General features: G+C 41.8%; 2 protein-coding genes across 7 annotated transcripts; one reads left to right on the forward strand and one right to left on the reverse strand.

The window, feature by feature from the left end:
* Window positions 1–2,976: 2,976 nt before the first annotated feature.
* GPN3 (GPN-loop GTPase 3) lies at window positions 2,977–16,348 on the reverse strand. 4 transcript variants are annotated; one of them, XM_045459594.1, is made up of 9 exons: window positions 16,086–16,232; window positions 12,781–12,889; window positions 9,759–9,830; window positions 7,663–7,830; window positions 6,301–6,425; window positions 5,485–5,600; window positions 5,267–5,363; window positions 4,157–4,285; window positions 2,977–3,596 (listed from the first exon to the last, which is right to left on the reverse strand). In XM_045459594.1, exons 1-9 carry the CDS (start codon window positions 16,131–16,133, stop codon window positions 3,534–3,536), a joined length of 927 nt encoding a protein of 308 aa, XP_045315550.1. In that variant the 5' UTR covers window positions 16,134–16,232; the 3' UTR covers window positions 2,977–3,533. The 4 variants fall into 4 exon arrangements, with proteins under 4 accessions (XP_045315550.1, XP_045315551.1, XP_045315552.1 ...); XM_045459595.1 differs by lacking the exon at window positions 16,086–16,232 and adding an exon at window positions 15,614–15,974; XM_045459596.1 differs by lacking the exon at window positions 9,759–9,830 and having other exon boundaries at window positions 16,086–16,348.
* A 532-nt stretch (window positions 16,349–16,880) lies between these two features.
* Window positions 16,881–27,264, forward strand: FAM216A (family with sequence similarity 216 member A). Of its 3 annotated transcripts, none has more exons than XM_045459598.1 (7): window positions 16,881–16,988; window positions 18,801–18,841; window positions 22,550–22,665; window positions 24,214–24,343; window positions 24,423–24,612; window positions 25,172–25,254; window positions 26,888–27,264. In XM_045459598.1, the coding sequence occupies exons 1-7, from the start codon at window positions 16,897–16,899 to the stop codon at window positions 27,001–27,003; spliced, it is 768 nt and encodes a 255-aa protein (XP_045315554.1). In that variant the 5' UTR covers window positions 16,881–16,896; the 3' UTR covers window positions 27,004–27,264. The 3 variants fall into 3 exon arrangements, with proteins under 3 accessions (XP_045315554.1, XP_045315556.1, XP_045315557.1); XM_045459600.1 differs by having other exon boundaries at window positions 24,217–24,343; XM_045459601.1 differs by having other exon boundaries at window positions 18,801–18,835.
* Window positions 27,265–27,606: the final 342 nt, after the last annotated feature.

Raw genomic sequence — 27,606 nt, forward strand, 5'->3', positions numbered from 1 at the left:
GTGTCATCCTTATTTCTTTTAGCCACAGTTATGATTCTTTGGTTATTTAGTTTACTTTTGGTATTTATTTCCCCATCCATGTGGACGTCAAAAAGGCAGGGATTTTGTCCATTTCGTACACCATTGTATCCTCTGCACCTATAATAGTGATGTGCATGGCAGGCATCAAGAAATATTCGTTGAGTGAATGAACCCAACTGGTCCTAACAGTGGGGAAAGGAGAGCACTCAGAGATGGGATTTATGCACTACCCCGCTCCAATTTGTGTGTAAAAACTGCGAAAATGGACTCTGGGTTTGAATCCTAGCTCCAGCATTTACTAGCGGTGTCATTTTGGGCAAGTTAATTAACCTCTCTGTGCCTCAGTTTCCTCACCCAAACTGGAGATAATATACTTACCTCATTGTTTTGTGAGGATGAAATGAATTACATGTAAAGTGTGTAGAACTTAAATGCCTGGAACATACTAAAAGCTCAGGATTTTTTCTTTTTTTTTACCTATTACTAGAAAGCACCTCATGTGTTAGTTTGCGAACTGGCCCTTGTATACAGGAGGCAAGAAGACTAAAAAGGAAGGCCAATCCAGATATATAGGTGGTGGTTCTAATTAAGCGAGGAAACTTACTTGTAAGGGTTATCTTTGGTGAGGCAAGAGTAGATGTCCCCACCTACATGCCAGACTAAGTTTGTATAGAGGTCATAATTGGGTTCAGTCACATCCAGATGGGCTCAACACCTTATTCTCAAGACCATGTCCTTGGAACATCTCCCACAGTGAGGGGTGGGAGGGATGAGGAACCTTGGACTGCCTGAGTCCAGTTTAAGGGTCAACCAGTGGTCACATCCTCTTATCTTTTCCAACATCACCTCAAGTGCCACCTTATTGCTGCCTCAGGCTATTTCTCTTGCCAGTCCCTCAGACTGGAATACTCTGCCCCATGTTCCCACAAATGATTTCTTACTCAGGTTTCTGGCCAAATAGCACCATTTAGGAGCCTTCATTGACAATGAGCCCAAAGTAGCCCCTTACTCACTCTCCACTTCATTACTGTTTTCATTTCTTCCCATTCCTTATCAAGGTTTCCTTGTTTATGGTCTCAAGGGCCCAGCATGTCAACTCCGTGAGACTAAGGCCTTGTCTGCTCTGAGTGCTCCCATTTTATCCCCAGTGCCTGGCACCCACCAGTAGATTTTTCCACAGAATCATGTCAGGATCTTCAGCAAGATAATGAAATCCTTGGACATAGTCATCTTTAAAACCCATGTCTCGAGGGGAAGGAAATTCAATTTGGCCCTTCACTTCTTGCCTAGAGGCACATACCAGACTCCAGAAGCTAAACCAGAGCAAAATAGTTCAAGGAGCAACGAGGGCAAATGAAGTTGCCTTTCCTTTCTTCCATGGCAATAAAATTTCTAAGAATTTGCAACATGGGGAGACCAGAGTGTTTTTACCCTTTCATACTCAGGGCCACAGGGAGAGTCCCCAAGCAGGACAGCACATTCCCATGATGCCCATTCATGTTCTCACCTTATTGCCCCCCCCATGACAACAGCTCACACCAATGCACCATGATGCAAATACCTGACTTGTACTCATAGCCTAAGCCCCCAGACACAAGTTACCACTGAAAGCTACAGCTTCTCAGTTTGCAAGTCTTTAGTTAAAATGGATCAAATATGACACTACAGGTGTCTCTCCTGCTATCAAGGCCTAAGAGTGATTAAAATTTAACTGGAGTTGCGGGTTAAAGGGCTTAATTTGTATTGCTAGAAGATCCAGGACCAAATGACCAATGAAGCCTGGGCCCGTTATGAGGATATGAAAGTGAAAGAAACTATAAAATGTTTCTTTTTTAACTTTTTAAAAAAGACTTGAGAGAGAGCACACACATGCAAGAGAGAGCAGGGTAAGGGCAGAGGGAGAGAGGGAGAGACAGACTCCCAAGCAGGCTTTGTGCTGTCAGTGCAGAGCCCAACACGGGCTCCAACTCACGAACTATGACATTGTGACCTGAGCCAAGATCAAGAGTTGGACGCTTAACTAACTGGGCCACCCAGGCACCCCAAGACTATGTAAGATATTTCTTAGCACAATGCCTGGCAGAACTCAGTGGGCTTTAGCAGGGCCTGGCCCACGGTAGATACTAGAAAAATATCTGTTGACTGACTAGCCATTCTCCATGCTTTCATACCCAACCCCACTGAACTTAAAAACACTGAAAAGAAACAATTCGACCAATGTGCACATTAGTTAAAAGAAAAAACTTTACGTCTTTTGCATTTTTGTGTGCATGTTACTCCAGGAAAGTATACATTTTTAAATGCTCAGAGACTAAAAACTCCATTTTTGGGGTGCCTGGGTGGCTCAGTTGGTTAAGTGTCTGACTCTTGATTTCAGCTCAGGTCATGATCTTGCGGTTCATGAGTCTGAGCCCCGCATCAGGCTCTGCACTGACAGTGCGGAGCCTGCTTGGGATTCTTTCTCTCCCCTCTCTGCTCCTACCCTGCTTGCTCTCGCTCTCTTATAAAATGAAATATGAAATGAAATGAAATGATATGAAATGAAATGAAATGAAATGAAATGAAATGAATAAGTAAAAACTGCACTTTTAAAGAAATCACTGACTACGTTTTGATGACTGGGCAAATTTATTCATTTAAAAATTTGCCCTGGCTGAGTATTTCATTTTTTTTTATGAGAGAGAGAGAGAGAGAAAGAGAGAGAGAGAGAGAATGAGAGAGAGCGCACATGTGAGTTGGGGAGGGGTAGAGGGAGAGAGAGAATCTCAAGCAGGTTCCACGCTCAGCATGGAGCCTGATGCCTGACGTGGGGCTCAATCCCATGACCCTGGGTTCCTGACTTTTGTTTTGATCCTGATATCAGAAGTTGGACGCTCAACTGACTGAGGCACCCAGGTGCCCCTGGCTGAGTATTTCAAATTCTGACTGGAAAACAAGAGTGTAATAAAAGGTTAGTGCTATTTTCTATTTATTTTATTTATATACATACATATTTTAAAAGTTACTTTTCATTTTTTAATTACACAAATGATACATTTTCAAAGTAGGAAAACTCAGAGATATAGGTAAGCAATGGGTCTTAACTATATCCTTCTAGATTTTTTTCCTTTGGACACACATACATATGTTTTATTACAATAATCCCTGCCTCTCCAAAAAAAAAAACCTTTCAAAAATAACAAAAACCCAACAGTAGAAATAAAGGTAGACTGGGTCCTAAATGTACCACAAGTGCTCATTCATACTATATACAAGTCTATGTGCATTCATTTCAACTTCAACATTTAAAATCTAAATTGATGCTGTTAAAATGATACTAAAAGATTCCACCTGAAACATCAGCCATTGAAGAATAACTAGAACTTGATTCAGGCATGCTGCTGCTAAAGAGTCAAGTATTACTTTTTTCATTAAAATAAGTAGCTTTCTAGTACTGCATCCTTTGAAGAGAACAATGTCTTGCTGGTTCAGCCACAGTGCTTCACATATATGGTTACTATTTTAAAAATTCTTCATTCATTCTGGTGTCCTTGAAAATATTCATCAAACATAGAAGAAGACTCATCTTCATGTTCCTGACACAAAGAACAAAATAGAAAATATTCATTTCCCCTAAGGTAGACCTAGTATGTGCTTACGTATTTTTCAGGTAATGCCCTACCAGGAGATAATGCCCAACTGCATTTTAGGTGTATTTTACAGTGACAAAAGGCATGAGTGATAGAATTTTTCCAGCTAAGTGGTAAATCAAAGTGCCTGTATCTCATTGGAAGCACTTCTCACTTGAGTTTACACCTGCCGATTCTCAGCTACTTTGCTGAGATAGCAGCCTACGATGACTACCACCAGGCTTCCCAGTGACATGTGAGGGCAGCCCAAGTTCAATTGGATTTCATCTCTTCTCTGCACATGCCCCACTCCCTGAGAACAAAGAAACTTAATAATACTGTAGCCTCAATAACAGGGAGTAGAACTGATACTGCTTGTTGAGCAAAGACGTCAATTTCAGAGATCTCCCAGAAAAGCCCAGATTACCACTGCTGCTAAGACAAAATTTAAGGAGTTGCTGGGAATATGCTAAGAGGCCACTGAGTGCTGGCAAACATTGATACCAAAAGCCAATAATCAAAATTACCTTTGGTTCTTTGAATTCTAAGTCTTCTCCATACTGAATGGCAAAATCAATATGCTGTAACACAATGTTCATGCTTTCTTCATCTGACTGATCATAAGGTAAAAATCGAACCATGCTGTAGTCATCAATCTACAAGTTGGGAATTTCAGAAAGGGTCATTCTGAAGCTGTACAAGACTTAACTTTCAACTTACATTTTCGTTTATAACCATTTATACTTCCGATTTAAAACATCTGCATGTGGAAGGAGGGGGAGGAGGGATAGACACAGAACAACAGCAAATCATCATTGATTTTTCTGGCCTCTGACCTCCCGGATACTCATTAACTTACTATTTAACTAGACACTTACTGTTTCATACGCATTTATCTGAATTCAACAACCACCAGGAATTTAAAAAGGGCACAGACAGTTCTGACCTCCCCAGAAAGCTTAGAATAGTAGACACATCAGTTAACTTATCAGCTACTGCCAATAACTACTTCTAAATTAAACTCCTGAGGGGTGCCTGGGTGGCTCAGCTGGTTAAGTGTCTGACTCTTGATTTCGGCTCAGGTCATGATCCCTGTATCAGGCTATGTGCTGGGTGTGGGACCTGCTTAAGATTCTCTTTCTCCCTCTGCCCCTCCCCATGTGTGCATATACGTGTGCTCTCATAAATAAATAAGTAAGTAAGTAAGTAAGTAAGTAAGTAAGTAATTTAAGCTACAGACTGGCCACAGCCTGCCCCTACCTTCCTCCCTTTTGCAAGGAATAGGGTTGGACTCTGCTTCCTGTAATAGTGGCCACTGACTAGCTATGGGTAAACAGCTGACCAGGCTATGGTCAGGTTATGGTCGGGTTTAAAAAAAAAAAAAACAAAAAAAAAAAAAACCTGATGAGAGCCTGGGTGGCTCAGTGGGCTAAGTATCTGATTCTTGATTTAGGCTCGGGTCATAATGTCATTGGTTTGTGAGTTCAAGCCCCACATCGGGATCTCTGCTGTGTGCACAGAGCCAGCTTCGGATCCTCTGTATCCCCCTCTCTCTGTCCCTCCCCACTGGTTCTCTCTCTCCTCTCTCTCAAAATAAATAAACTTAAAAAAAACAACAACAAAACTTGAAAGCTTACCAGTCCACATATAGCTTTAGTCAATTTTTTGAATTTTTTGCTTCTTAAGTCACTTGCAGAATCATCTAATAAAGAATACATGTCTGGATCTAGAAACCTTCAAAGGAGAGAAAAATGATGAATAAAATGAAGAATAAATCAGGAACTAGTTTTGTAGACTGACAGAATGTCACATCTCTGCAATTAAAATCTGATGATAATGGAAGAAGTGAACTCACTTTTCAATTTCCTTTTTAGCTTTCTTGCTCAGCAGATCCATTTTTGTCATGATGTTAACTTGTGGAATTTCTAGAGAGATCATGGCACTCAAGGCTGCCAAGATGCCAGAGATGAACTGAAGGAGGAAACAGAAAAGGGAAGATAAATTAATTGTTGCCAATAAAATTTGCTGGTCTCTGCATAAAAGAGAGGCTTTTACTCCTCACTGGAACAAAACTGGCCTAAGTAAAAGAAATGCTAATCCTAAAGAAAAGACAGTCCATTCATCAGATGGTTGACCCTTGGTTTCCAAAGGTGAGAATAAAGAAGGAAGAGGTAGATTTAATTTACAGTGATCGTAAATTACAATTGTAAATTACCAAGCCTGGCTGGCTTCCTCATCTGAGCACACAACTCTTGATCTTGGGGCTGTAAGTTTAAGCCCCACATGGGTGTAGGAATTACTTAAATATAAAATCTTAAAAAAAAATTTACAGTGATCACAAACCTCAATCTAGATGTTTAACTTCTTTTCATCGAATATTCCTTAAGAGCGATTAATGGGAAATACAGTTCATAAGCTAGACCAAAGGCCCTCAGAGAATCAAAAATAGACTTTTAAACTATACACTTGCTTTATTTTTCTTGGTAAGTAGTTCCCCCAAATCTATATGATATCATATTTTGACTTAAAAATACATCATTATAATAACTGAGTAAGGGATACTAAATAATTCTGGAATATAGTTTTGAAATGTCCAGAATCACACAGTGATTAAAGAAGACTGTCACCTGCGTATACCCATGACTAAAAAATCGGTATGATTGATCTAAACCTTGAATGACTCCACCATGAACTGAGAGTCAACGAGAAAAACTCCACAGACTCGGAACTCCCACTGTTCCAGTTGCTGGACTAGTTGTTTCATCACAGGCAGGTGCGTATACAGCTCAATCTGACCTACATGAAGAATAATAACAAGACTATTATAAACAGGAAATATGTGAACTCATTAAATTACGTGAAAAAAATTTTCTAAAAATGGTTAATAAAGGGAATCAAAAGCAAGTGCTACAAAGGTGTGTGTTGTTTGGGAATATTCATCAAGCTGTATGCTTGGGATATATGCACTTTTCTGTAGGTTCAATTAAAAGCAAGGGAAAATAACGTGAGGGCACAAATGATCACATCTAGGTTAGACTCAAGTCTAAAATTCACAATTTTGGGGCAGCTTGGTGGCTCAGTCAAACACCTGACTCTTGATTTTGGCTTGGGTCATGATCTAATGGTTCGTGAGATTTAGCCCCATGTCGGGAGCCTGCTTGGGATTCTCTCTCTGCCTCTCTCCTGCACGTGCTTGCTCTCTCTCTCTCAAAATAAATAAATAAATATTAAAAAAAAATAGGGGCGCCTGGATGGCTCAGTTGGTTAAGCATCCAACTTTGGCTCAGGTCATGATCTCACGGTTTGTGGGTTCTAGCCCCACATTGGGCTCTCTGCTGTCAGCACCAGAGCCAGCTTTGGATCCTCTGTCCCCCCCACCTCCTGCCCCTCCCCAGCTCGTTCTCTTTTTCTCTCTCTTTCAAAATAAATAAATAAGCATTAAAAGTAAAATAAAATAAAATTCACAATTTGGCTTAAGAAGTTGTGCGTGATTATGTGTCCCCCACCAGCCTCACCTCATGACATTTCCCTGGGTTTTCAGTACTCCAGCCACACTGGCCTTCTCAGTGCCCCAAACCCATTTCACTTTTTCCTGTCTCAAGGCTTTTGGCATGCTGTGCCCTCTGCCTGGACCGTGGTTTCCCTCACCTTCACCTCACAGCCCAGCTTACGGGCCACTTGATCAGAAGACTCCTAATCTTGCTATGTGGGGGTCTGTACTACTCCTGTGGAGAACCTACCAAAAATGGATATTAAATAATAATTTGGGTAATTTTGTTCATTCTGTTTAGCACTTCCACTTGACTGAGGGCTCCGTGAGAGCAAAGGCCATGGCTTCCTGGCTCTGTATGGTATTCCCAGCATACAAAGTAAACCCTCAGTAAACTCATGAATGAGTTAGAGTCAATGAATAAGAGCTTTGTACTTCACTGCAATATGGTTTAGAGCTACAAAGGCTCAGTCCACTTTTTCTCACTGAGGATAGAGCCAGCACAACGTCAAGGAAAAGGTCATGTTCAAATTGTAGACTTACCTGGACAGTCAAAAAGGATATAGTCATCCTCTACGTGGCCAAGACAGTTCTCTAGCCAGTCAAAATTATTGGCAAAGTATTCCATGCAAAATACCAATCCTCCATTGGGACCAAACCGCAGACAGTCATCCTCCATAACATCATCCACCTCGATCAGCTCTCGAATGTCTGCAAAAGATAGACAGGGCCCAGAATATAAGAACATCCATTCAAAAATTGTTATCCTCACTAGTGAGAGTTAATAATTATATAAAAAAATCACATATATGAAACTATTCCTGTACATGATTATTCACTTCTGATCAAGTAGCAGTATTTGTGGGAACTAATTAAATAAATTACTATATAGCCAGATACTGGAATCCTATGTAGCCATAAAAAGGAGAAGTTCTTTTAAGTATGCATGTGATACATTCTTCCAGGTCTACTTTTTTTTTTTTTTTCAACGTTTATTTATTTTTGGGACAGAGAGAGACAGAGCATGAACGGGGGAGGGGCAGAGAGAGAGGGAGACACAGAATCGGAAACAGGCTCCAGGCTCTGAGCCATCAGCCCAGAGCCTGACGCGGGGCTCGAACTCACGGACCGCGAGATCGTGACCTGGCTGAAGTCGGACACTTAACCGACTGCGCCACCCAGGCGCCCCCCAGGTCTACTTTTTTATTTTTATTTTTTAACGTTTATTTTAGAGAGAGAGAGAGCGCGCGCGAGGATGGACACAGAGACAGAGAGACAGATCGAGAGGGAGACACAGAATCTGAAGCAGGCTCTAGGCTCCCAGCTGTCAGCACAGAGCCTGACGTGGGGCTCCAACCTGCAGACCACGAGATCATGACCGAAGCTGAAGTTTGATGTTTAACCGAATAAGCCATCTAGGCGGCCCTCCCAGGTATACTTTCAAGTGAAAAGTTTAAGGTACAGAACTCTGTGTAAAAATGCCATCATATGTGTCAACAACAACAACAACAAAAAGACAAAGATTCACTATATACATAATAATACACATATGTGATTTTATATGCACAGACTCTATACAGAAAAACATCCTAGAAACTGGCAACACTGGATGCCTCCAGGTAGGGGAGCTGATTAATGAGACACAGAGCTGGGAGGGAGACGTTTTCCTGTATACTTACTCTCTGTACCTTTTGCATTTTGAACCAGGTGAATATATACTACTTATTCTAAAACAAGTACAACAAAACCAAACCAAGAAAACCAACTGCTATTTCTTAACATCATGACCTCAGGGAAGCTATGTAACCTCTCTGCATCTCACTTTCTTTATTTATAAAATGGCGGACAAATCATATATGCTGGGGTAGAAGGATGAAGACTCCATGGGATAATGTAGCTAAATCACCTATAGCAGGAGCTTAAAAATTCTGGTATATGTATAGTTCTTCTCTACTACTAATTTTGGAAATTTATTCCTTATAACTTTCTACCACAGGTTTTTTATGTTTGTGCTCAAACCTACAATCTCTGGGGGCACCCGGGTGGCTAAGTAGGTTAGGCGTCCATCTTCGGACTAGGTCATGATCCTGAGTTCGAGCCCTGTGTCAGGCTCTGTGCTGACAGCTCAGAGCCTGGAGCCTGTTTTGGATTCTGTGTCTCTCTCTCTGCCCCTCCCCTGCTCATGTTCTGTCTCTCTCTCCCCAAAATAAATAAACATTAAAAAACAAAACAAAACTATAATCTCTGTTCACAGAGAAATGCCTCACTCATAGCCATGTTTATATGGATAATATCTTCCTATGCATTTCCTCTCCCTATCCAGGGGATAAACATGTGACCCAAGTTGAGACAATAAAATAGGTCTTCTAAAAGGATGACTCAAGGGGTGCCTGGGTGGCTCAGTCAGTTAAGCATTCGACTTTGGCTCAGGTCATGATCTCGCAGTTCATGGGTTGCTCTCTGTGCTGACAGCTCAGAGCTTACAGCCTGCTTCAGATTCTGTGTGTGTGTGTCTCTCTCTCTCTCTCTGCCCCTCTCCCATTCGTGTTCTATCTCTCAAAAATAAATAAATTAAAAAAAATTTTTTTAATTAAAAATAAATAAATAAATAAAAGGACACAAGTCAGTCATTAAGACACCTGGACCAGAAAGGGATGTGAACCTGAAGTTGGAGGCACTTTGCTGGGCCACCTGAAGCGGAGAAAGCTGGTCTGTAAGAGACAGAAAAAGGCAGAGAAAGACAGAAAGCCGGCTTTAGTTTCTGTTAGTTTTTGTGTTTTGGGTTCTAGTCTCTCATAAAGACTTCCTCTTGGGTTTTGTAAGAGATTCCCTCATTCATTCTAAATAATCCTTTTATATAAGCTGGCTTGAGTGCTTTATGTTGGGTGCAACGAAACAATCCCAAAGCAATGCAATGATGTTTTTTCAAGGAAGATGACTATTCAACCTGCCTCCTCCACCCCACTCGCACCCACTTCCAGCCACTCTAACGTCCTGATGGCACAAATATCATTAATAGAAATCAGAAGCCAACCAAAGAGAATTTCCCATATTCCCACCACCACTATTACATGGTGCCTTCCACCCTGCCTTCACTCTGCTTGCAGGGAAGAAGCACCCCACTCCAGGGACACCTGGTGGTTCAGTCAGTGGAGCATGCAATTCTTGATCACGACATTAAGTTTGAGCCCCATGTTGATTCTATTTCTTAAAAATAGAAGAGATAATTTCTTTAAAAAAAAAAAAGCCCCCCACTCCTAGTGAAGGCAAAACCCTCCACTTGTTTGGGATTTCCCCTCCCTTTCTCACTCGTGAAGTTATTCCCACCGTCTGGCATTTTCAGTTTCTTTTTCTACTGGATCGTTCTCTTCAGCAATCAAGTCCGACACAGTGTTCCAGTTAGCATCTCCAAGGTTAAAAGGAAACCTCCCTTGACCTTCCTATCCACTCCATTTCTCATTCCACTTCTCTGCTCCTTTCACAGTGAAACTTTGTCTCCTGTCCGCATCACTGCATCACCTCCGGGCCACTCTTCAAACCGCTCTGCTCAAACCTCTAGGCACAGTCACCACCAACCACTTCCATGTCCCCACGTCTAACACCCACTTCTGTCCTCATCTTACATGAACTCCTAACCATCAAGAACATCACCAAGCACAAGCTCTTTCTTGAAACTGTCTCTCCTCCTGGCTTCTGTGATACATTTTTCTGGCTTTCCTATCTCACTGACTCCACTGCCTCCACCAGACTTCTGAAGATCAGACAACTTCAAGGCTTGGCCTTGGGTTCTCTTCTCTCACCATACTTCCTCCTGAGATGATCTCATCCAGGCCTGGAGGCTTATGTTCTGTCTATATGCTGCTGATTTGCCAACTTATATCTCTAGGCCAGACCTTGTCCCAGAGTCCCAGACTATTATATCCAATTGGTTCCCTGACGCTGCCTCTTAGATATGTCAGACATCTCCAGCTTAGTAAGTGCAAAGAGAACTGCCCTAAACCTAAACAGACTTGTCCTCCTTCCTGGTAAATGGTACCACATGCTCTCTTCAGCAATTCAGGACACTCAAGTCAGAGATCTAAGAGTCACCCTTGATGATTCCTCCCTTTCTTACACCCTTCTGGTTCACTCTCCCACAGAATGCTAATTCCATTTGCAAAGTAGATACCAAATCCACCTGCTTCTTTCCATCTGTACCATAACCACACTAGTCCAAGCCACCTAGACATTTTCAAGAGCCATACTGCTAGTCCCTGCTACTCCTGACCCCTAGAATCTCTGTTTTTCATCTGGGAGTCAGTATCTTTAAAAATGTATATTGGGGCACCTGGGTGGCTCAGTGAGTTAAGCATCCAACTCTTGATTTTGGCTCAGGTCATGACCTCACAGTTCATGAGTTCGAGCCCCTTGTTGGGGCTGACTGTGCAGAGCCTGCTTGGGATTCTCTCTCTGCCCCTCTCCCCACTTGTGCTTGCTTTCTCTCTCAAAATTAATAAATAAACTTAAAAAAAAAAAAAGATGACTGTATTTCTTTAAAAAAAAAGTATATCGGATGTCAATCCCCTCCTCTGCTTTAAACCCTCCAATGGTACTCTACTGCTGACAGGTACTATAGATTGAATGTTTGTGTCCCCTTGAAATTCCTATGTTGAATACCTAATGCCCAAGGTGATAATATTAGGAGCTGGAGCCTTTGGGAGGCAACTGGGTCATGAGGATGGTGTCTCATGAATGGGGTTAGTGCTCTAATAAAAGAGGCCCCAGAGAGGTCCCTTGTCCCCTTCCATAATATGAGGACATGGGAGTCAGCAGTCTGCCACCTAGAAGATGTCCTTGACCAGAACCTGACTCTGCTGGCATCCTGATCTTGGACTTCCAGCCTCCAGAACCATGAGAAACACATTTCTGTTGTTTATAAGCTGCCCTGCCTGTGGGGTTTTGTTAAGGCAGCTCAAATGGACTAAGAACACAGGATAAAACCCAAACTTCTCATGTCCTACTGGCACTTCTTTGCTTCACTCATTATGTTCCAGCTCATTGACATACTTGCTTTTTCTGGAACACACCAAACCCCTTCCTGTCTCTAGGCTGTTTATTGCCCTGACGTTCCCTCATCTTGGAAGGCCTCTCCCCTGCTTGGTGAGCACATTACTATCATCATCAGGTCTGGGTCCAAATCTCCCTTCCTGAGACTTTTCCCCGACTACCCTTCCTAAACCAACTTCCCCACTTATTCCCTCTCATCAGCCTATTTGCAATCCTTAGGACAATCTGCAATGTTTACAAAACATGTGCTCAACTGAATGAATAAATTAAAAGAATTTTAAAAAACAAAACAGGCTATTACTTATACTATGATCAGCAGTAAACCTGATTCACCACAGCAGGACTAAGCATGAAAGGGACAGAAGGGAAGTGTGACAAGGAAGGAGTCTACTCACTTAATTCTTAAACCCAAGACCAGGAAAGGATACTGTCACCTATGTCCACATGAGTGGATGTCACCAAATTGACATTCAGCCTCATGCTGTTCACTATAAAACAGGGAAGCAAACTGTAGTAATTAAAATTTTCAGCTTTTGTGCCAAGCAGCCTGCACTTATGGTTTCTCCACCCCCTCATTTTTCCTGAAGGAGGGGGAAGGCCCTGCTGAGGACTCACCAGCCATCACAGAGTAGTTGAAGTGTTCTGCTGCAGGATCTAGGTTCACAACTTGGACAGATCGATTGAGGGCTTCACAGTGCTGGACCATGGTGGCACAGTAGGTACTCTGTAATGTCACAAGGCATGAGGGGTCAAAGCAACAGGCAGAGTAGTACAGCCCCCTACACCCCCAGGAGGACTCTCCATATCCCTTGGTTAGTATCCACTAAGGGTAAAACTATGCCTTTATTGACCAAAAATCTGACTGAAAACAGGAAAGGTACTGGGCTGGGAGTCGGGGACACCAGACTGGGCTGCGGATCCAGACCTGGCTGGGATTCATGCGTAACTTTAGGGAAACTGCTTCTCTACTTTGCTCATTTGTTTGTTTCCTTCCTTCCTTCCTCCCTCCCTCCCTCCCTCCCTTCCCTTCTTCTTCTCTTTTTTTTAAGGTTTTATGTTTGTTTATTTAATTTAAAAACTTTTTTTAACCTTTATTCAGTTTTGAGAGACAGAAACAGAGCATGAGTGGGGGAGGAGCAGAGAGAGAGAGGGAGACACAGAATCTGAAGCAGGCTCCAGGCTCCAAGCTGTCAGCAGTGAGCCCAACATGGGGCACAAATCCACGAACCATGAGAGCATGACCTGAGCCAAGGTCAGACACTTAACTGACTAAGCCACCCAAGTGCCCCTATTTATTTTTTGAGAGAGAGCGGGGGGGGGGGGGGGGGGGGCAGAGAGGAGAAACAGAATCCCAAGCAGGCTCCACACCATTAGCACAGAGCCATATGCAGGGCTCGAATTCATGAACTGCGAGATCATAACCCGAGCGAAGAACAAGAGTTAGACGCTTAACCGACTAAGCCACCCAGGCGCCCCTTAAGATTTTAAGTAATCTCTACACCCAACATGGGGCTTGAATTTATAACCCTGAGATCAAGAGATGCATGCTGTGCGGAATGAACCAGCCAGGTGCCTCCCTGCTCACTTTTCTAATCTCTTAACTGGGATGACCTCTACGATCACTAAGGCTCCCTGCTGCTCTAACATGCAAAAAGTGGAATTTAAGAAGAAGATTTCTGATCATACCACGCAGCACACACAATGTCTATGTAACACACAATATCCTTACCAGGATGATTACAGTCCAAACAAAGATTTAGGTAGGGTGGTCAGGGATGATGTCCCTGAGGGGGGAATGTTTGAGCCAAGGGATGTGAATGTGCTTGCCAGCCAGGGGAAGAATATTTCAAGATGAGAGCACACTAAGGTCAATAAATAGCCTAGAGATAGGCTATCAGTTTGCAACTTTTGGTTTAGAGAATTCTTTACCCCTCATGTAATCCTTAACACATTATGTTAAAATCTCTAGGCTACTTGTCTGTCTTTCCTACTCTATTTAAGGGCAGAGATGTGTTGGGGCGCCTGGGTGACTCGGTCGAGTATATGACTCTTGATTTCAGCTCAGGTGGTGATCCCAGGGTTGTGGGATTGAGCCCTGTGTCAGGTTCCATGCCCAGTGTGGACCCTGCTTGAGATTTTCTCTCTCTCTCTCTCAGATTTTTTTCCCCCCTCTCTCTCCCACTTGTGCGCTCTCTAAAATTGAAAAAAAGAAGAGAAAAAAGAAAAGAAAGAAAGAAAAAAAAAAAGGGCAAGGATGTGTCTTATTCAGTTTTACAAGCCCAGAAACTAGCATGGCACCTGATACATAATAAATGCTTGATAATTGTTTCTAATTGGCTGACTTAATATGTTCAGATATAAACTCTACAAGTGCAGAAATGTGTGTATGTTTGTGTATGTGTGTTTTATTCACTATACAACCCCCGGGGCCCAGAACAGTGCCTGGCAAAAAGAACATGCTCAGTGAGTACTTTGGATAGCAGGCATCAAAAATTTAGAGAAAGGTACTTGTCTAACACAGTCAGAAAATTCATCTGGGGGCACCTGGGTGGCTCAGTCAGTTAAGCGTCCGACTTCAGCTCAGGTCATGGTCTCACGGTTTGTGAGTTCGAGCCCCGCATCAGGCTCTGTGCTGACAGCTCGGAGCCTGGAGCCTACTTCGGATTCTGTGTCTCCCTTGCTCTCTGCCCCTTCCGTGCTCATGCTCTGTCTCTCTTTGTCTCTCTCAAAAGTGAATACACGTTAAAAAAGTTAAAAAAAAAAGAAAAAGAAAAGAAAATTGATCTGGAATATAGAAGATAACTTCTATTACCCTTTCTCCTCAGTGACTTTTCACATACCATTCTCTCTGCCTAACAGGAGGCCCTCTCCATGCATCACACTATATTTTAATTAACAAGACACCTATCAGTCTTCCCAAATAGACTACAGGCACTGGGTAGGCAAGGGCTATATAACAGTCACATGTAGATCTCCTGCACCCAGAAGAGGTCAAGCCTTAGAACAGTGTCTTCAAGATTGAAGCCAGACAACACTTCCAGACTCCAGAGCTTTTCACACTCCTGTTATTTGACCAGTATCTTCACCATTTCTGCAATATCTGAATGACCCTCATATCACTCTGCTAATACTTGCTTACAAAAAAAAAAAAAAAAATCTCTATTGTAAACAGGAAGCCAGGTATATTTATCATAACATGAAGGTAACCGTAAAATTAAATTAACCGTAAAATTAAAGGTACCTTAAAAGGTACCTTTAAAGGTCTATTTGTTCTAGCTAAATACAAATGTCTGTCAAAAGCTCTGAGTCTAAGATCCGACCTCTGAAGAGACCTGGGGATTAGAGAAGTGTTAGATATACAAGCACCAAACTGCCAATTTCACCTCAATGCAAACTGAAAGATAATTGAAAAGGGAGTAACTTTCTCAATACATGATTCAATATTCACTAATGTTAGGTCCATGTACCTCCTAAAAGCGCCTCAAATACCAGAAGTCCACGTCTCAACCTCTAAGAAACAGTGATTAATGAGACCACACTTGAACACTCTATGAGCGCGAGAGGGCCGGATTCTGGAGTTACACAAAACGATTCAAATTCCAGCCGTCACTTACTAGCTGTGTGATCCTGGGCAAAGAACTTAACCTTTCTGTGTCTCGTTTTCTATAAAGTGAGAATAGGACTTCTCTCACAGTGTTTAAACGCAGTATCTAGGGTACAGGCACATTATAAACACTAGCAACCATCGTTAGTTACTCCACTTTCAAAACCACAACAAAAAGAGCACTGAAGCACAGACCGCAGAGGCGAGCTGCCCAGGGTCCCCGGTAAACGCACGCGCCGGTCCCGCCGTCAGGACCAGAACCTCCTTGTCTCCCACGAGCTCGGACTTTTCTCTTCTTCTCCCGCCAAATGCTCACCTTCCCGCTGCCTGCCGGGCCCATGACCAGCTGCGCATACCGAGGCATACCGGCACTCCCAAGTCCCGGGTGCTGCTGGCGGCTCGACACAAGGTCCCACCGCCCGGCTCCCTTCAGCCTTCGCGCGGCGCTGACTGAATTCCGGGAACACGACTTGCGAACCAATCGCAATCCAAAGTCCTTCTGTACCTTCCGCTCTGCTACATCCCTGACTACGGAGCATCCCGCAGGTCACATCTCGTGTGAAACGCGTTCTCAGGAAACTTCGGGGAGGGCGGGAGGGCGGTTCGCGTGTGCGCAGAAGTAGTTGACGGAAATAGGCGGTTGGTAGGCTCGAGACGCTTGGTTGCCTTGGTGATAACGGTTAACGGACCACACTAAGCATCCCTGAGTCTGGGGCTTTGGTCCTTGGTTTGTGTACCGAGGTTTGACCTATATGGTGACTCTCAAGATTTTCAAATTTGTAAAGGGTCTGGAATACTAAGGTGCAAGGCACCTCCTGTTTTAGGGGACATGTATATTTCCTTCTCGTGACTGATCCCTTCCACAAAAAAGATGCAAACGTGCAAGCGCGCAATCAACTAAAGAACTCCTGCCCCTCCCCCAATTTAACTCCTGCGTCGCGCATCTGCCCTCCCCGCTCTCCCGAAGCTATTCGGGCAGTGTCCGGAGCGCATCGGAGGGGGCTAGAATACCGCGTCCTCTTCTTCACCCGCGATATCGCCCGGCCTGACGCACGCGTGCTGACGGGGGAGGGGAGAGGGGAAAGCCGCTTCCGCACGCCGCTCGAGGTCCGGGCACCCGGGAGGAGATGCCGGGCCAGGGTCCGGTGTCCGACTGGACAGAATGCAGCTCTTCTGCAGAGCCTCCCGCAGTGGCCAGAACCGAGGGTGGCGGCGGCGGGTGAGGCTGAGGGGCCCTGACGGGTTAGGGAGGACGGCGACCGACCCTGGGTCGTGATCCCTAGTGGAGGAGGGGGTGGGAGTTGACTGCTCCAATAGACTGGTCCCCACTGCACTGAAGCGAGAGGAGGGAGAACCTTTGTTGTGGCCGGGGTGGAACAAATGGAAGCCGACTCACAGTTTAGGGGAAGGGCTTGTGAGATAAGGTTGAGTGTTGGTGCAATGACTAAACGCGGTGATTGCGACAATTGCCTGGGTGCATTTTTCTGCCCCGAGGGGGCGCTGCGAAACCTGCTGGAAAATATGCCGTCTGGTCACAGGATCTCTACAAAAAGAGGGGGTGGGGGTAGAGCAGAAAGGGAGGTTCAACGGAGGACTTCCAAGTCAATAAATCAGTGCCGTATGTGCGACATTAGCCACCTTCGTGTCCAAGGGATTCATAATGCCAATGAGACAGATAATTAGGGATATTAGAGGCACCTTGATCTTGATATTTTCTTCCCACATAAGTTTTTCTTCATAAATCCATTTTATTTTAAGCAGGGTGGGGTTTTTTGTTTGTTTTTTGTTTTTTCATTTTTTTGTTTTGTTTTGTTTTTACTATTATTTACTGGATGCTGAAGACAATTAGTCTTCGGTACCTCCTCATCCCTTCCATCAGTTATTACCTAAAAGTGAGAGCTGCTGGGTATTTCTCTCCAATTCATCACACAGTCATGGCTCCTACCATATAAAACAAAATGACCATAATGTACTGAAGACTTTTAAAGATGTGGTCTTGTCTTTCTTTTCCGTTCATTACAGTGCTTGACAAAGTGTGGGATCCTAAATGTATCAGGAGATAAATGAACACTTGGTCACTGAATAAACTGAAGGAAGAGACAAGGAAGGGAGTTTTGTCTTAATTTGAAAAAAGAAAAAAGAACTTGTACAAAAATAGAAATATTCTAGACCAATTTATCAGTTCCAGTACACCTTAATTACATACAGTAAAGAACAAGATAGTCTTCTCCATAGCAAGTTACTTGATTAAAAATAAAGAGAGGGGCGCCTGGGTGGCGCAGTCGGTTAAGCGTCCGACTTCAGCCAGGTCACGATCTCGCGGTCCGTGGGTTCGAGCCCCGCATCGGGCTCTGTGCTGGTAGCTCAGAGCCTGGAGCCTGCTTCCGATTCTGTGTCTCCCTCTCTCTGACCCTCCCCCGTTCATGCTCTATCTCTCTCTGTCCCAAAAATAAATAAACGTTGAAAAAAAAATTTAAAAATAAAGAGAGCAAGAAAATGCCACGGATAACACAGAAGCCCAAACTACTTTATTGAGCTCAAAGTAGGAAGTAGATTAAAAAGGCTATAAAAGTAAGACCAAATCTGGCTTAAAGTAAATCCTTTCTAGTATGGTAAAAACCTCAGATAACTCACTTTGAAAAAGCCTGGAGCCATTAGGATATAACCAGGATTAGAGGAGAAAATTTACAAGATGTTCTGTCTGATGGAAACATGAAAAGTAAAAAGCATACTCGATACTGCCCTTTTTTCATTTAAAATACATTTTAGAAATACGTTTATTTATTTATTTTTGAGGCAAAGTGTGCCTGTGTGCGAGTAGGGGAGGGGCAGACAGGGAGACTGGAGACAGAAGATTCCAAGCGGGCTGGGAGCTCAAACCACCAACGAGGCGACCATCACCTGAGCCTAAATTAAGAATGAGTTTCTCAACAGACTCAGCCACCCAGGCGTCCCTAAAATATGTGCTTTCTTTAATGTTTATAAAGCTGTCAATTATTGCATATTATTTAAATCTTTTGTTCCCCAACAGATCACCTGGACTTTCTTATTATCAGAATTCCAAAGGTATTGGTGAGTAGAGCATATACAACAGATAATACCTATAAATAACATGGTTTAGAGATGTTAATTTTGCTATAACTACAAACACAATGGAGTTTTAAAAATAGACTTTATTGGCATCCTGAACTTAAAATTTTGGGGGGTGCCTGGGTGGCTCAGTCGGTTGGGCATCCGACTTCGGCTTAGGTCATGATCTCACGGTTCGTGGGTTCGAGCCCCCCGTTGGGCTCTGTGCTGACGGCTCGGAGCCTGGAGCCTGCTTCGGAGTCTGTGTCTCCCTCTCCCTCTGCCCCTCATGCTCTGTATATCTCTCCTTCAGATATAAATAAACATTAAAAAGAACAATCCAGGTTTTTTCTCTTGTTAAGATATCTAATATCAAGTATTTTTTTAAAAATTGTTTTTAAGGGTTTTTAAAAAATGTTTATTTTGACAGAAGGAGTGCGCCTGCACATGGGGGAGGGGCAGAGAGAGGGGTACAGAGGATCTGAAGGGGGTTTTGTGCTCACAGCAGAGAGCCTGATGCAGGGCTCAAACTCAAGAACCTTGAGGTCAATGACTGGAGCTGAAGTGGATGCTTAGGATGCTTAACCGACTGAGCCACCCAGGCGCCCCCCACATCAAGCATTTTAAAAAGAGTACTTCAAAAAAGCAATGAATCTGAAAAGAATTGTGTTTATAACTGATGTTTGAAATGTCCCAGGTATGGCCTGGGGTTTATACACAAATTGCAGGGAAAAGTTCTGACTAGAATAACTTCAAAGGATGTCAAATGTTTCTCATTGCTGCTATTTTCCCTCTCACTTGAAATAAAGGATAAAACCGCTGGAATTAAGAGAGTAACACAGAACCCCAAAGGCCTCTCACTAATTTCTGGTTGCGGTGAGGAGAGCAATTTCAATTCTATGATGTATAAACTTAGATTCACTTTATTTTTCCTTGGAAATTTTATAGTCCTTACAGTTACCTCAGAAAAACACAGACATATATCAATGTGTATATACATAAAAATGCATATGTACGTATAAATAAAGTGGTTGCTTTAAAATGAAATTGCTGGATCATATGGCAATTTTATATTTAATTTTTTGAGGAACCACCACACTGTTTCCACAGCTGCTGCACCATTTTACATTCTCACCAGCAATGCACAGGGTTCCAATTTCTCCACATGCTAGCTAACACTTGTTTTCGTTTAAAAAAATTTTTTTAATGTTTATTTTTAAGAGAGAAAGAGGGACAGAGCTCAAGCAGACAAAGGCAGAGAGGGAGGCACAGAATTGGAATCAGGCCCCAGGCTCCGAGCTGTCAGCTCAGAGCCCAACTTGGGCTCAAACTCACAAACTGTGAGATCATGACCTGAGCCGCTTAACTGACTCACCCAGGCACTCCTGTTTTCATTTTTTCAAGTTTGTTTTTATTTATTTTGAGAGAAAGAGACAGCAAGCAGAGGAGGGGTAGAGAGAAAGGGAGACAGAATCCCAGGTTGGCTCTGTGCTGTTAGCAGAGAGCCCGATGCAGGGCTCAAACTCACGAACCATGAGATCATGACCTGAGCTGAAGTCAAGAGTTAGACAACCAACTGAGCCACCCAGACACCTTCATTTTTTTTTTTTTTTTTTGGTGATATTTACCCTTATGGGTATGAAATGATACTTTATTGTTACTTTGTGTTTCCCTAATACTGAGCATCTTTTCTTGTGCTTATTGGCCTTTTGTGTGTCTTATTTGGAGACATCCAGTCTATTCAAGTCCTATGCTCATTTTTCAATTGGGTGTTTGTCACTGAGTTTAACTGTTATCTTTAAATGTTTAATTTTCTGTGAAGAAATGCTACCAAGCTTTTGACAAGTTAAATTTTAGTCCAGGCTATAATACGCATCTCAGAAATAATGAATAGCAAGGACACAAAAGATATAGTCTTAGATAATTAGCCCACATTTATCACTCGAAAAAGGATTTTAAAAAAAATAAGGTTTTATTACTATAGATTCCAAATTATATTTTAAGGGTCATAATGACATAATTTCCAGATAATTGTTTCTTTGTTGGCAAACTAGTTAGTCCTTTAGTATGCAAATATAACACTTACTTATCTGCATTAACTCTCCAATTTGTCAAAATCTTTTTCTTTTTTTTAATTTTTTAGATGTTTATTTATTTTTGAGAGAGGGAGACAGAGTGCAAGCAGGGGAGGGGCAAAGTGAGAGGGAGACGCAGAATCCAAAGCCAGCTCTGGGCTCCAGGCTCTTGGCTATCAGCACAGAGCCCAACACCGGGCTTGAATCCATGAACTCTGAGATCATGACCTGAGCTGAAGTCGGATGCTTGACCAACTGAGTCACCCAGGCATCCCTGTCAAAATCTTGAAGAAATAAATAACTAAAATTTAATATGTAAAATTGTAATGGACTTTGTTGTCAACATTGAAACAAAAGTGTGCTTATTTAATTCAACTTACTGAATATAAACTTTTAACTTAAAAATCTGTTCTGCCAGCTTTATTTGTAATAGCCTAAAACTGGAAACAACCCAAATGTCACCAACAGGTGGATAGATATATATCAAGAATAAAAAGGAATGAACTGTTGTTACCCATCACACAGATGGATTTCAGTATAATTATGCTGAGTGAAAGAAGCCAGACACAGAATATATGCTGTATGTTTACATTTATATCAAACTCAAGAAAATGCAAACTACTCTATAGTGATACTAACTGTAGTGATAGAAAGCAAATCACTGGTTGCCTGGAGCGGGAGAGTGTGTGGGGACTTGGGGAGTGTTTCAAAGAGTTATTTACTGGTTAAATTTCACCAGATACTGTTTTCCTCCAAACTGTTAATGAAGTTTTTACCCTAGATTAAGTTACTGATCTCAATATGTCTGAAACTGAAAACTAGTTTCATTCTCCTAGATATGTCTCAAGTTGCATTTTGTATTAAAAGACTATTAGTCTACCCACATCGGTATTAAAAACATGATGGGGCGCCTGGGTGGCGCAGTCGGTTGAGCGTCCGACTTCAGCCAGGTCACGATCTCGCGGTCCGTGAGTTCGGGCCCCGCGTCAGGCTCTGGGCTGATGGCTCAGAGCCTGGAGCCTGTTTCCGATTCTGTGTCTCCCTCTCTCTCTGCCCCTCCCCCGTTCATGCTCTGTCTCTCTCTGTCCCAAAAATAAATAAACGTTGAAAAAAAAATTTTTTTAAACATGAAATAACAGAAATTATGTAAAAATAAATTTTAGTAAATTTCTGCAAAGCCCTTTGTGTTTTAACACTGCCTCATTAAAGGTATAAAATTTGTGTTATTCTATCTTCTATCTTGAGTTTAATACTAACATACTAAAATCAAATGAATGATAAAATATTGTTGTAAATCTTTAAAGTGCAAGTCTTGCATGCATATTCTTGTCTAATATAGTTTGACATACGATAAACTAAACAACATAGTTTACATCTCACCTGAGTTCAAAATAATGTAGTGTATATATAATTATATATATATAGAGAGAGAGAGAGAAAATATTTGTAAATATCTTAGACTTTTGTATGCTCTAAAACCAAATGGCATATCATACAGCCTCTTGAACTTTAACAGAGTGACTCATATTCCTACTGCAGGGTAGTCAGGGACATGTGTAAATATATAGATATTAATAATTAATTTATTGAGTACATCTTTGCTCATGAAATTCACCTAATAATGTCCTGCCCACAGACAGAATCAAAGATGGACCCAACACACACATAGCCAAGCTGCAAGAGTTATGGAAAACTCCTCAAATTCAAGCAATTAACATCCCTAAATCAATGACAGATGCGTCTTTTCTAAAGGTATGCTAACTAAATACCAATGCTTTATTTAAATGCCAAATTCTTTGTATTCAGAGCTGAACTTTTTATTGGAGATCTGCTGCTTAGAGGGTAAGGCACTTGAGAAGACAAGGTACACCCAGCATATTGTCTAGGACTCCATAAATATCTGTGGAGTAAACTCAGGAATGTATGCAAGGATTTTATCATTATAGATTTCTCATCATAAGAGTTCATTTAGGGCTTCATGATACTTGACATCTAATGTACCTTCACTCAGAAAGCTTAATGGCCCTGAGGAAAGTTACATTCCAGAGATGGAAACCCAAACTCCTAGATTTCACTGAAGGACTGCAAAATTAGAGGCAAGCTAATAAAGAAAATGGCAATAAGCATTTTATAATTGTTGAACCTCTATTACCTATTAAAGGTCATATCTGCCAGATGTGTCCCTGTTAGAGGAAAGCAAATTAAGGTTACAAAAGATCTGTGCAAATTGGTCAGATTTTTTTGACCAGCATTTTGAGTTTTCACTGAATTTATTACCTGTTCAGTTCAGTAAATCCCGTGTGTGTATACACACATACAGACACAGTGTAGCTTTGCATTTTAAGTGAGTGTTACCTTCTAAAATCAGCAAGTGAAAATCTTAAGTCAAAATTACTTTCATCAAAGACCGATAGACTATTCCCCAGTTTGTTCAACACAGTTATTCTTCTGGTGCTAGAAAAGACTATTTCTTTAGTTAAGACTAAGTAGAGTAGTTGAGTAGTTGAGATAACCACATGGTACCTCAAAAATATTTGGAAGGTAAGATGCCCACATTCACTGAGAGGCACACAGGAACTAAGTCTCACTGACAGAACAGCGAATCTCTACTCTCCTTTTTTTTTTTCCTTTTTAAACGTTTATTCATGTTTTGATAGAGACAGAGCATGAGTGGGGGAGGGGCAGAGAGGGAGGGAGACACAGAATCAAGAGGGAAGCTCCAGGCTCTGAACTGACAGCGGGGGGGGGGGCTCAAGCTCACAGACTGTGAGATCAACCTAAGCCGAAGTCGGACACTTAACCAACTGAGCCACCCAGGTGCCCCAACTCTCCTTATTCTTCTAGATCACTGGTTCTCAAACTTCACTGGGCATTTGAATCACTTGAGTGCAAACAGGAGGCAGGGTCACTTGTACTGTTTAAATGGCCCTTCCTTCCTTTCCTTCCTTTCTTTCCTTTCCTTCCTTCCTTCCTTCCTCACTTGTACTGTTTAAATGGCCATTTCTTCCTTCCTTCCTTCCTTCCTTCCTCCCTTTCCTCCCTTTCCTCCCCTTCCTTCCTCCCTTCCTTCCTCCCTCCCTCCCTCCCTCCCTCCCTCCCTTCCTTCCTTCCTTCCTTCCTTCCTTCCTTCCTTCCTTCCTTCCTTCCTTCCTTCCTTTCTTTTTTTGGACGAATTAGGATAGTTGAATTGGAATAAATAAAAATACAGATGGTTCAGCTGTCCTGAACATTCAGCCTTTCAGATAAAGAATCTTGGCAACCTCTGTTCTACAATGCCTATAAACTTTGTTTGTATTTTAGCAGCCAGACCTCACCTTAGGCCAGAAGCGTTATCTGTGCAGCATTGCTAAGATCTATAATGCAAACTACCTGCGGATATTAATGAAGAAGCAGTATATGCATGTGATCCAGCGCAACTCACAAAAGCCAGGCAGGTGCACCTCATTCGTTTCTCACTAGTTCTGGCAAGAAACAAGAGGGCCTTCTAACAGAGCTGGTCTGTATGACAGGTATCTTCACTCATCACAGAAGCCGCCTCAGTTCTCGTCACTCACAAAAGCAGCATTACCCCTGCACCACATGGCGACACCAGTTGGAGAGAGTGGACTTGGGGCCTTCTAACATCGCAGCTGCACCTGCACCTGCACCTGAAATGATCCTGCAACATTCACTCTGGCGACCAGTGAGAAACAAAGAAGGGTCTGTTTCTTATTGTTTAAAAGGAGGAAAATATATCCCAATTTTATCTGAAGGGTAGCTAAATGAGATGAAAGCTTGTTTCCTAATATGTTCATTTTGCTACATTCAGAGTAGGCTAGACAAAAAGCACAAAAGGATGTTATCTTATGGTCTCTTTACTGATCTGACTGGAATATGCCACTCCTTTTAGAACATCTTTTGTGGAATTGTAAAAATTTCTTGATCAGCTAGAAATATGGAAGACTGCCCTTTTTAGTAATTCCCACTCAAATTTAAAATAATACAAACACTTCCAAAAGGAGCATATGGTTGCTTCTGCACAGGGGACTACTATAAACAAAAAAGGAAAGAAAAAAGAAAATAAGCCTGATTATTCAACCTGTACTACAATAGTGAGCTTTGCATTTCAGGGTTAATAAGTCACAGGAGAATTCAGAGATTGAAAGAGTCTTTTTGGTGATACTGGCAGCTTAATAAAAAGGATTTGTATGGTCTTCTACATGCATTAGACAGTTGTTCATTTCACTGGCTCCAATTAAGATACTTCTCTTTCTTACAGTTTAAAAACTGGATATGCATCCAAAACAAGATGTAAGTCACTGAAGATTTTTAGAAAACCAGGCAGACTGTTCATGCAATCAGGTAAATGTGGATTTTTTTTTAATGTTTATTTTTGAGAGAGAAAGAGAGCATGAGTAGAGGAGGAGCAGAGAGAGGGAGACAGAACTCGGAGCAGGCTCCAGGCTCTGAGCTGTCAACATAGAGCCTGACACAGGGCTCAAACTCACAGACCGCGAGATCATGACCTGAGCCAAAGTCGGACGCTTAATTGACTGAGCCACCCAGGTGCCCCCCCCCCTTTTTTAAACATGGAATTTTAAAATAGCATTTTTAAAGATCTTATGTTAAAAAATACATTTTTTAAATGTTTATTTTTGAGAGGGAGAGTGTGAGCAGGGGAGGGGCAGAGACAGGGACAGAGGATCTGAAGCAGACTGCACCAACAGCAGAGAGCCAGATGCAGGACTTTAACTCATGAACCAGAGATCATGACCTGAGCCAAAATCAGATGCTCAACAGACTTAGCCACCCAGGTGCCCCGTGCTTAAATAATATTAACCCAATATAGTTTCATTTCTATTACAGAAGACATTAAAAATATAGAATATTATTTGCTTTTAATTCTCCAAATAAAATAAATATGAAATATAGTTTCTGCGTTTATCTAAATGGACATGCTGCTGAGGGGAGTAAAATTCAAGGCACTTCTAATTCTAAACAAAGGTATTCATAATATCACGGTCGGAGACTTAACAGAGAATGAATTTCTGAGAACTCACAGCCACAAACATGAGTTTTTTAAGCCATAGCATTTTTATGAGATAGTGTCATTTTTGGATAGACAACATATTTTATATAGCATCATAGTTTACAAAGGGCTGTATCACCTATATCATTTTGTTTAATATTCAACAACCCAGTGGAAGCAAGCCAACCAAGTGGTATTATCACAATTTTATGGGGCAACTCAGAAAAATCTAGACTTGGTAAGAATCAGCATAAAGGATCCTTCTATCACAAGTACAGAATACCACAAAATGAAAAAGGCAAAAGAGGAAGAAAGACAGAATGCTCAGTATTCCTCAGAATTGGTAACGTGGCGAGGACTAAGTGGAAGTTAAACAATTTCCTAGTTGCTACACAATGAGTAGAGAAGTGAGTAGGAAGGAAGTGGGGAAGTTAGGCCTTCTGAACTCCTGGCTCCTTGCTGTAGGACAGTGCTGCTCAGCTCTACTTAAATACCATAGTATACCTGTCCAAGAAATGAGGGAAATGGCAGGGGAAAAAGTAAGTCTGGGTCCAGAAAGAATAGCTGGATGAACTGCAGTGCAGATAGGGGGAAAGTGTCTGTGGTCACCAATGGAAGGGAGATGGGCAAGGACTTCAGGCTTACTGAGATGAGACTGCTGAAGCCGTAACTTTTGCATAACCAAGAGATTTTGAAAGCAAAGAGAAAACAAGACTCAGTAACAGAGAATTTGCTATAAGTTGGCCTGAATACAGTACTTACTACGACTCTTATTTTACAAAGTTAAGAGATTTGGGGGAAGGGAGAAGTGATTAAGTTTTGAAAATTGCAGGCCATTTATTTCTGCGAAAGGTTATTACTAAGGTAGGCCATTTTGAAGGTTGTTCTTATGTACAGATCTCAATATTCAGGATGAAATACAACTTTATTTCCAAAACAGATATTATAAACTTATTTTCCTTTCAGTTTCTACAAATGATTCTGAATCATACATGAATGAAGAAAAAAAGGAAGAAGATTTACTAAATAAGTATATGCAATCAATGTCAATTGAAGAACAAGAACATGTGATGTTAACTTGACAATCTTGTCTTGTGAGTCAATGAGGTGCCAAAGGTGGGGGGTTGGGGTTGTGAATTGTGTCCTCTCTCTACATTTAGGATAGTATTGTTATTCACCAGTAAGTCATTAAGTAATTTTCATTTGTTCAGAAACTTTTACAACAGTGTAATTGGTTTGATGTAGTTCCATGTGCTAATTGATACTTGTGTAATAAAATTTATGTGTAATATTTGCTTGTATTTCTAGCTAGAAACAATTAAAAATTTTCTTGTGGCTTAAAATTGAATTACTTTTCTTTAACCCTGAGAGGTAAATTGTATAATTATTTTTCTGCTTACACTAAGTCCTAAAACAGCAACATTGGAATTCCCTACAAATTATTTTCTTGACTGGGCTAAGGAAAGCCCTGAAATATCCTGATACAGAACAGCACTTGATAGACATAGCACCCTGATTTGTAAAGAAGGTGCTTAATAAATATTTGCTGCTTGAAAACAACTTAAAAATATCAATTTGCCCTATTTTATGAAAATTGCCACACAAACACTTGGCCTCTCAAGCTAGAGTTGGGAGTAACTGTACTAATCAGAGGATTCTTTACATTATGTATTCACTCTAGTGTG

This window comes from Leopardus geoffroyi, chromosome D3 (assembly GCF_018350155.1).
Source record: "Leopardus geoffroyi isolate Oge1 chromosome D3, O.geoffroyi_Oge1_pat1.0, whole genome shotgun sequence".
NCBI lineage: Eukaryota > Metazoa > Chordata > Mammalia > Carnivora > Felidae > Leopardus > Leopardus geoffroyi.

Bases quoted from the DNA above. Each gene is read 5' to 3' on its own strand.
- FAM216A (XM_045459598.1), top strand. From the start codon at position 16,897: ATGCCGGGCCAGGGTCCGGTGTCCGACTGGACAGAATGCAGCTCTTCT. The intron at 18,842-22,549 runs GTGAGTAGAGCA...TCCTGCCCACAG, and splicing joins TCAGAATTCCAAAGGTATTG to ACAGAATCAAAGATGGACCC. The intron at 22,666-24,213 runs GTATGCTAACTA...TTTGTATTTTAG, and splicing joins CAGATGCGTCTTTTCTAAAG to CAGCCAGACCTCACCTTAGG.
- GPN3 (XM_045459594.1), bottom strand. From the start codon at position 16,133: ATGCCTCGGTATGCGCAGCTGGTCATGGGCCCGGCAGGCAGCGGGAAG. The intron at 12,890-16,085 runs GTGAGCATTTGG...GTGACATTACAG, and splicing joins GCCCGGCAGGCAGCGGGAAG to AGTACCTACTGTGCCACCAT. The intron at 9,831-12,780 runs GTGAGTCCTCAG...TGTCTCTTACAG, and splicing joins CAACTACTCTGTGATGGCTG to ACCAGCTTTCTCCGCTTCAG.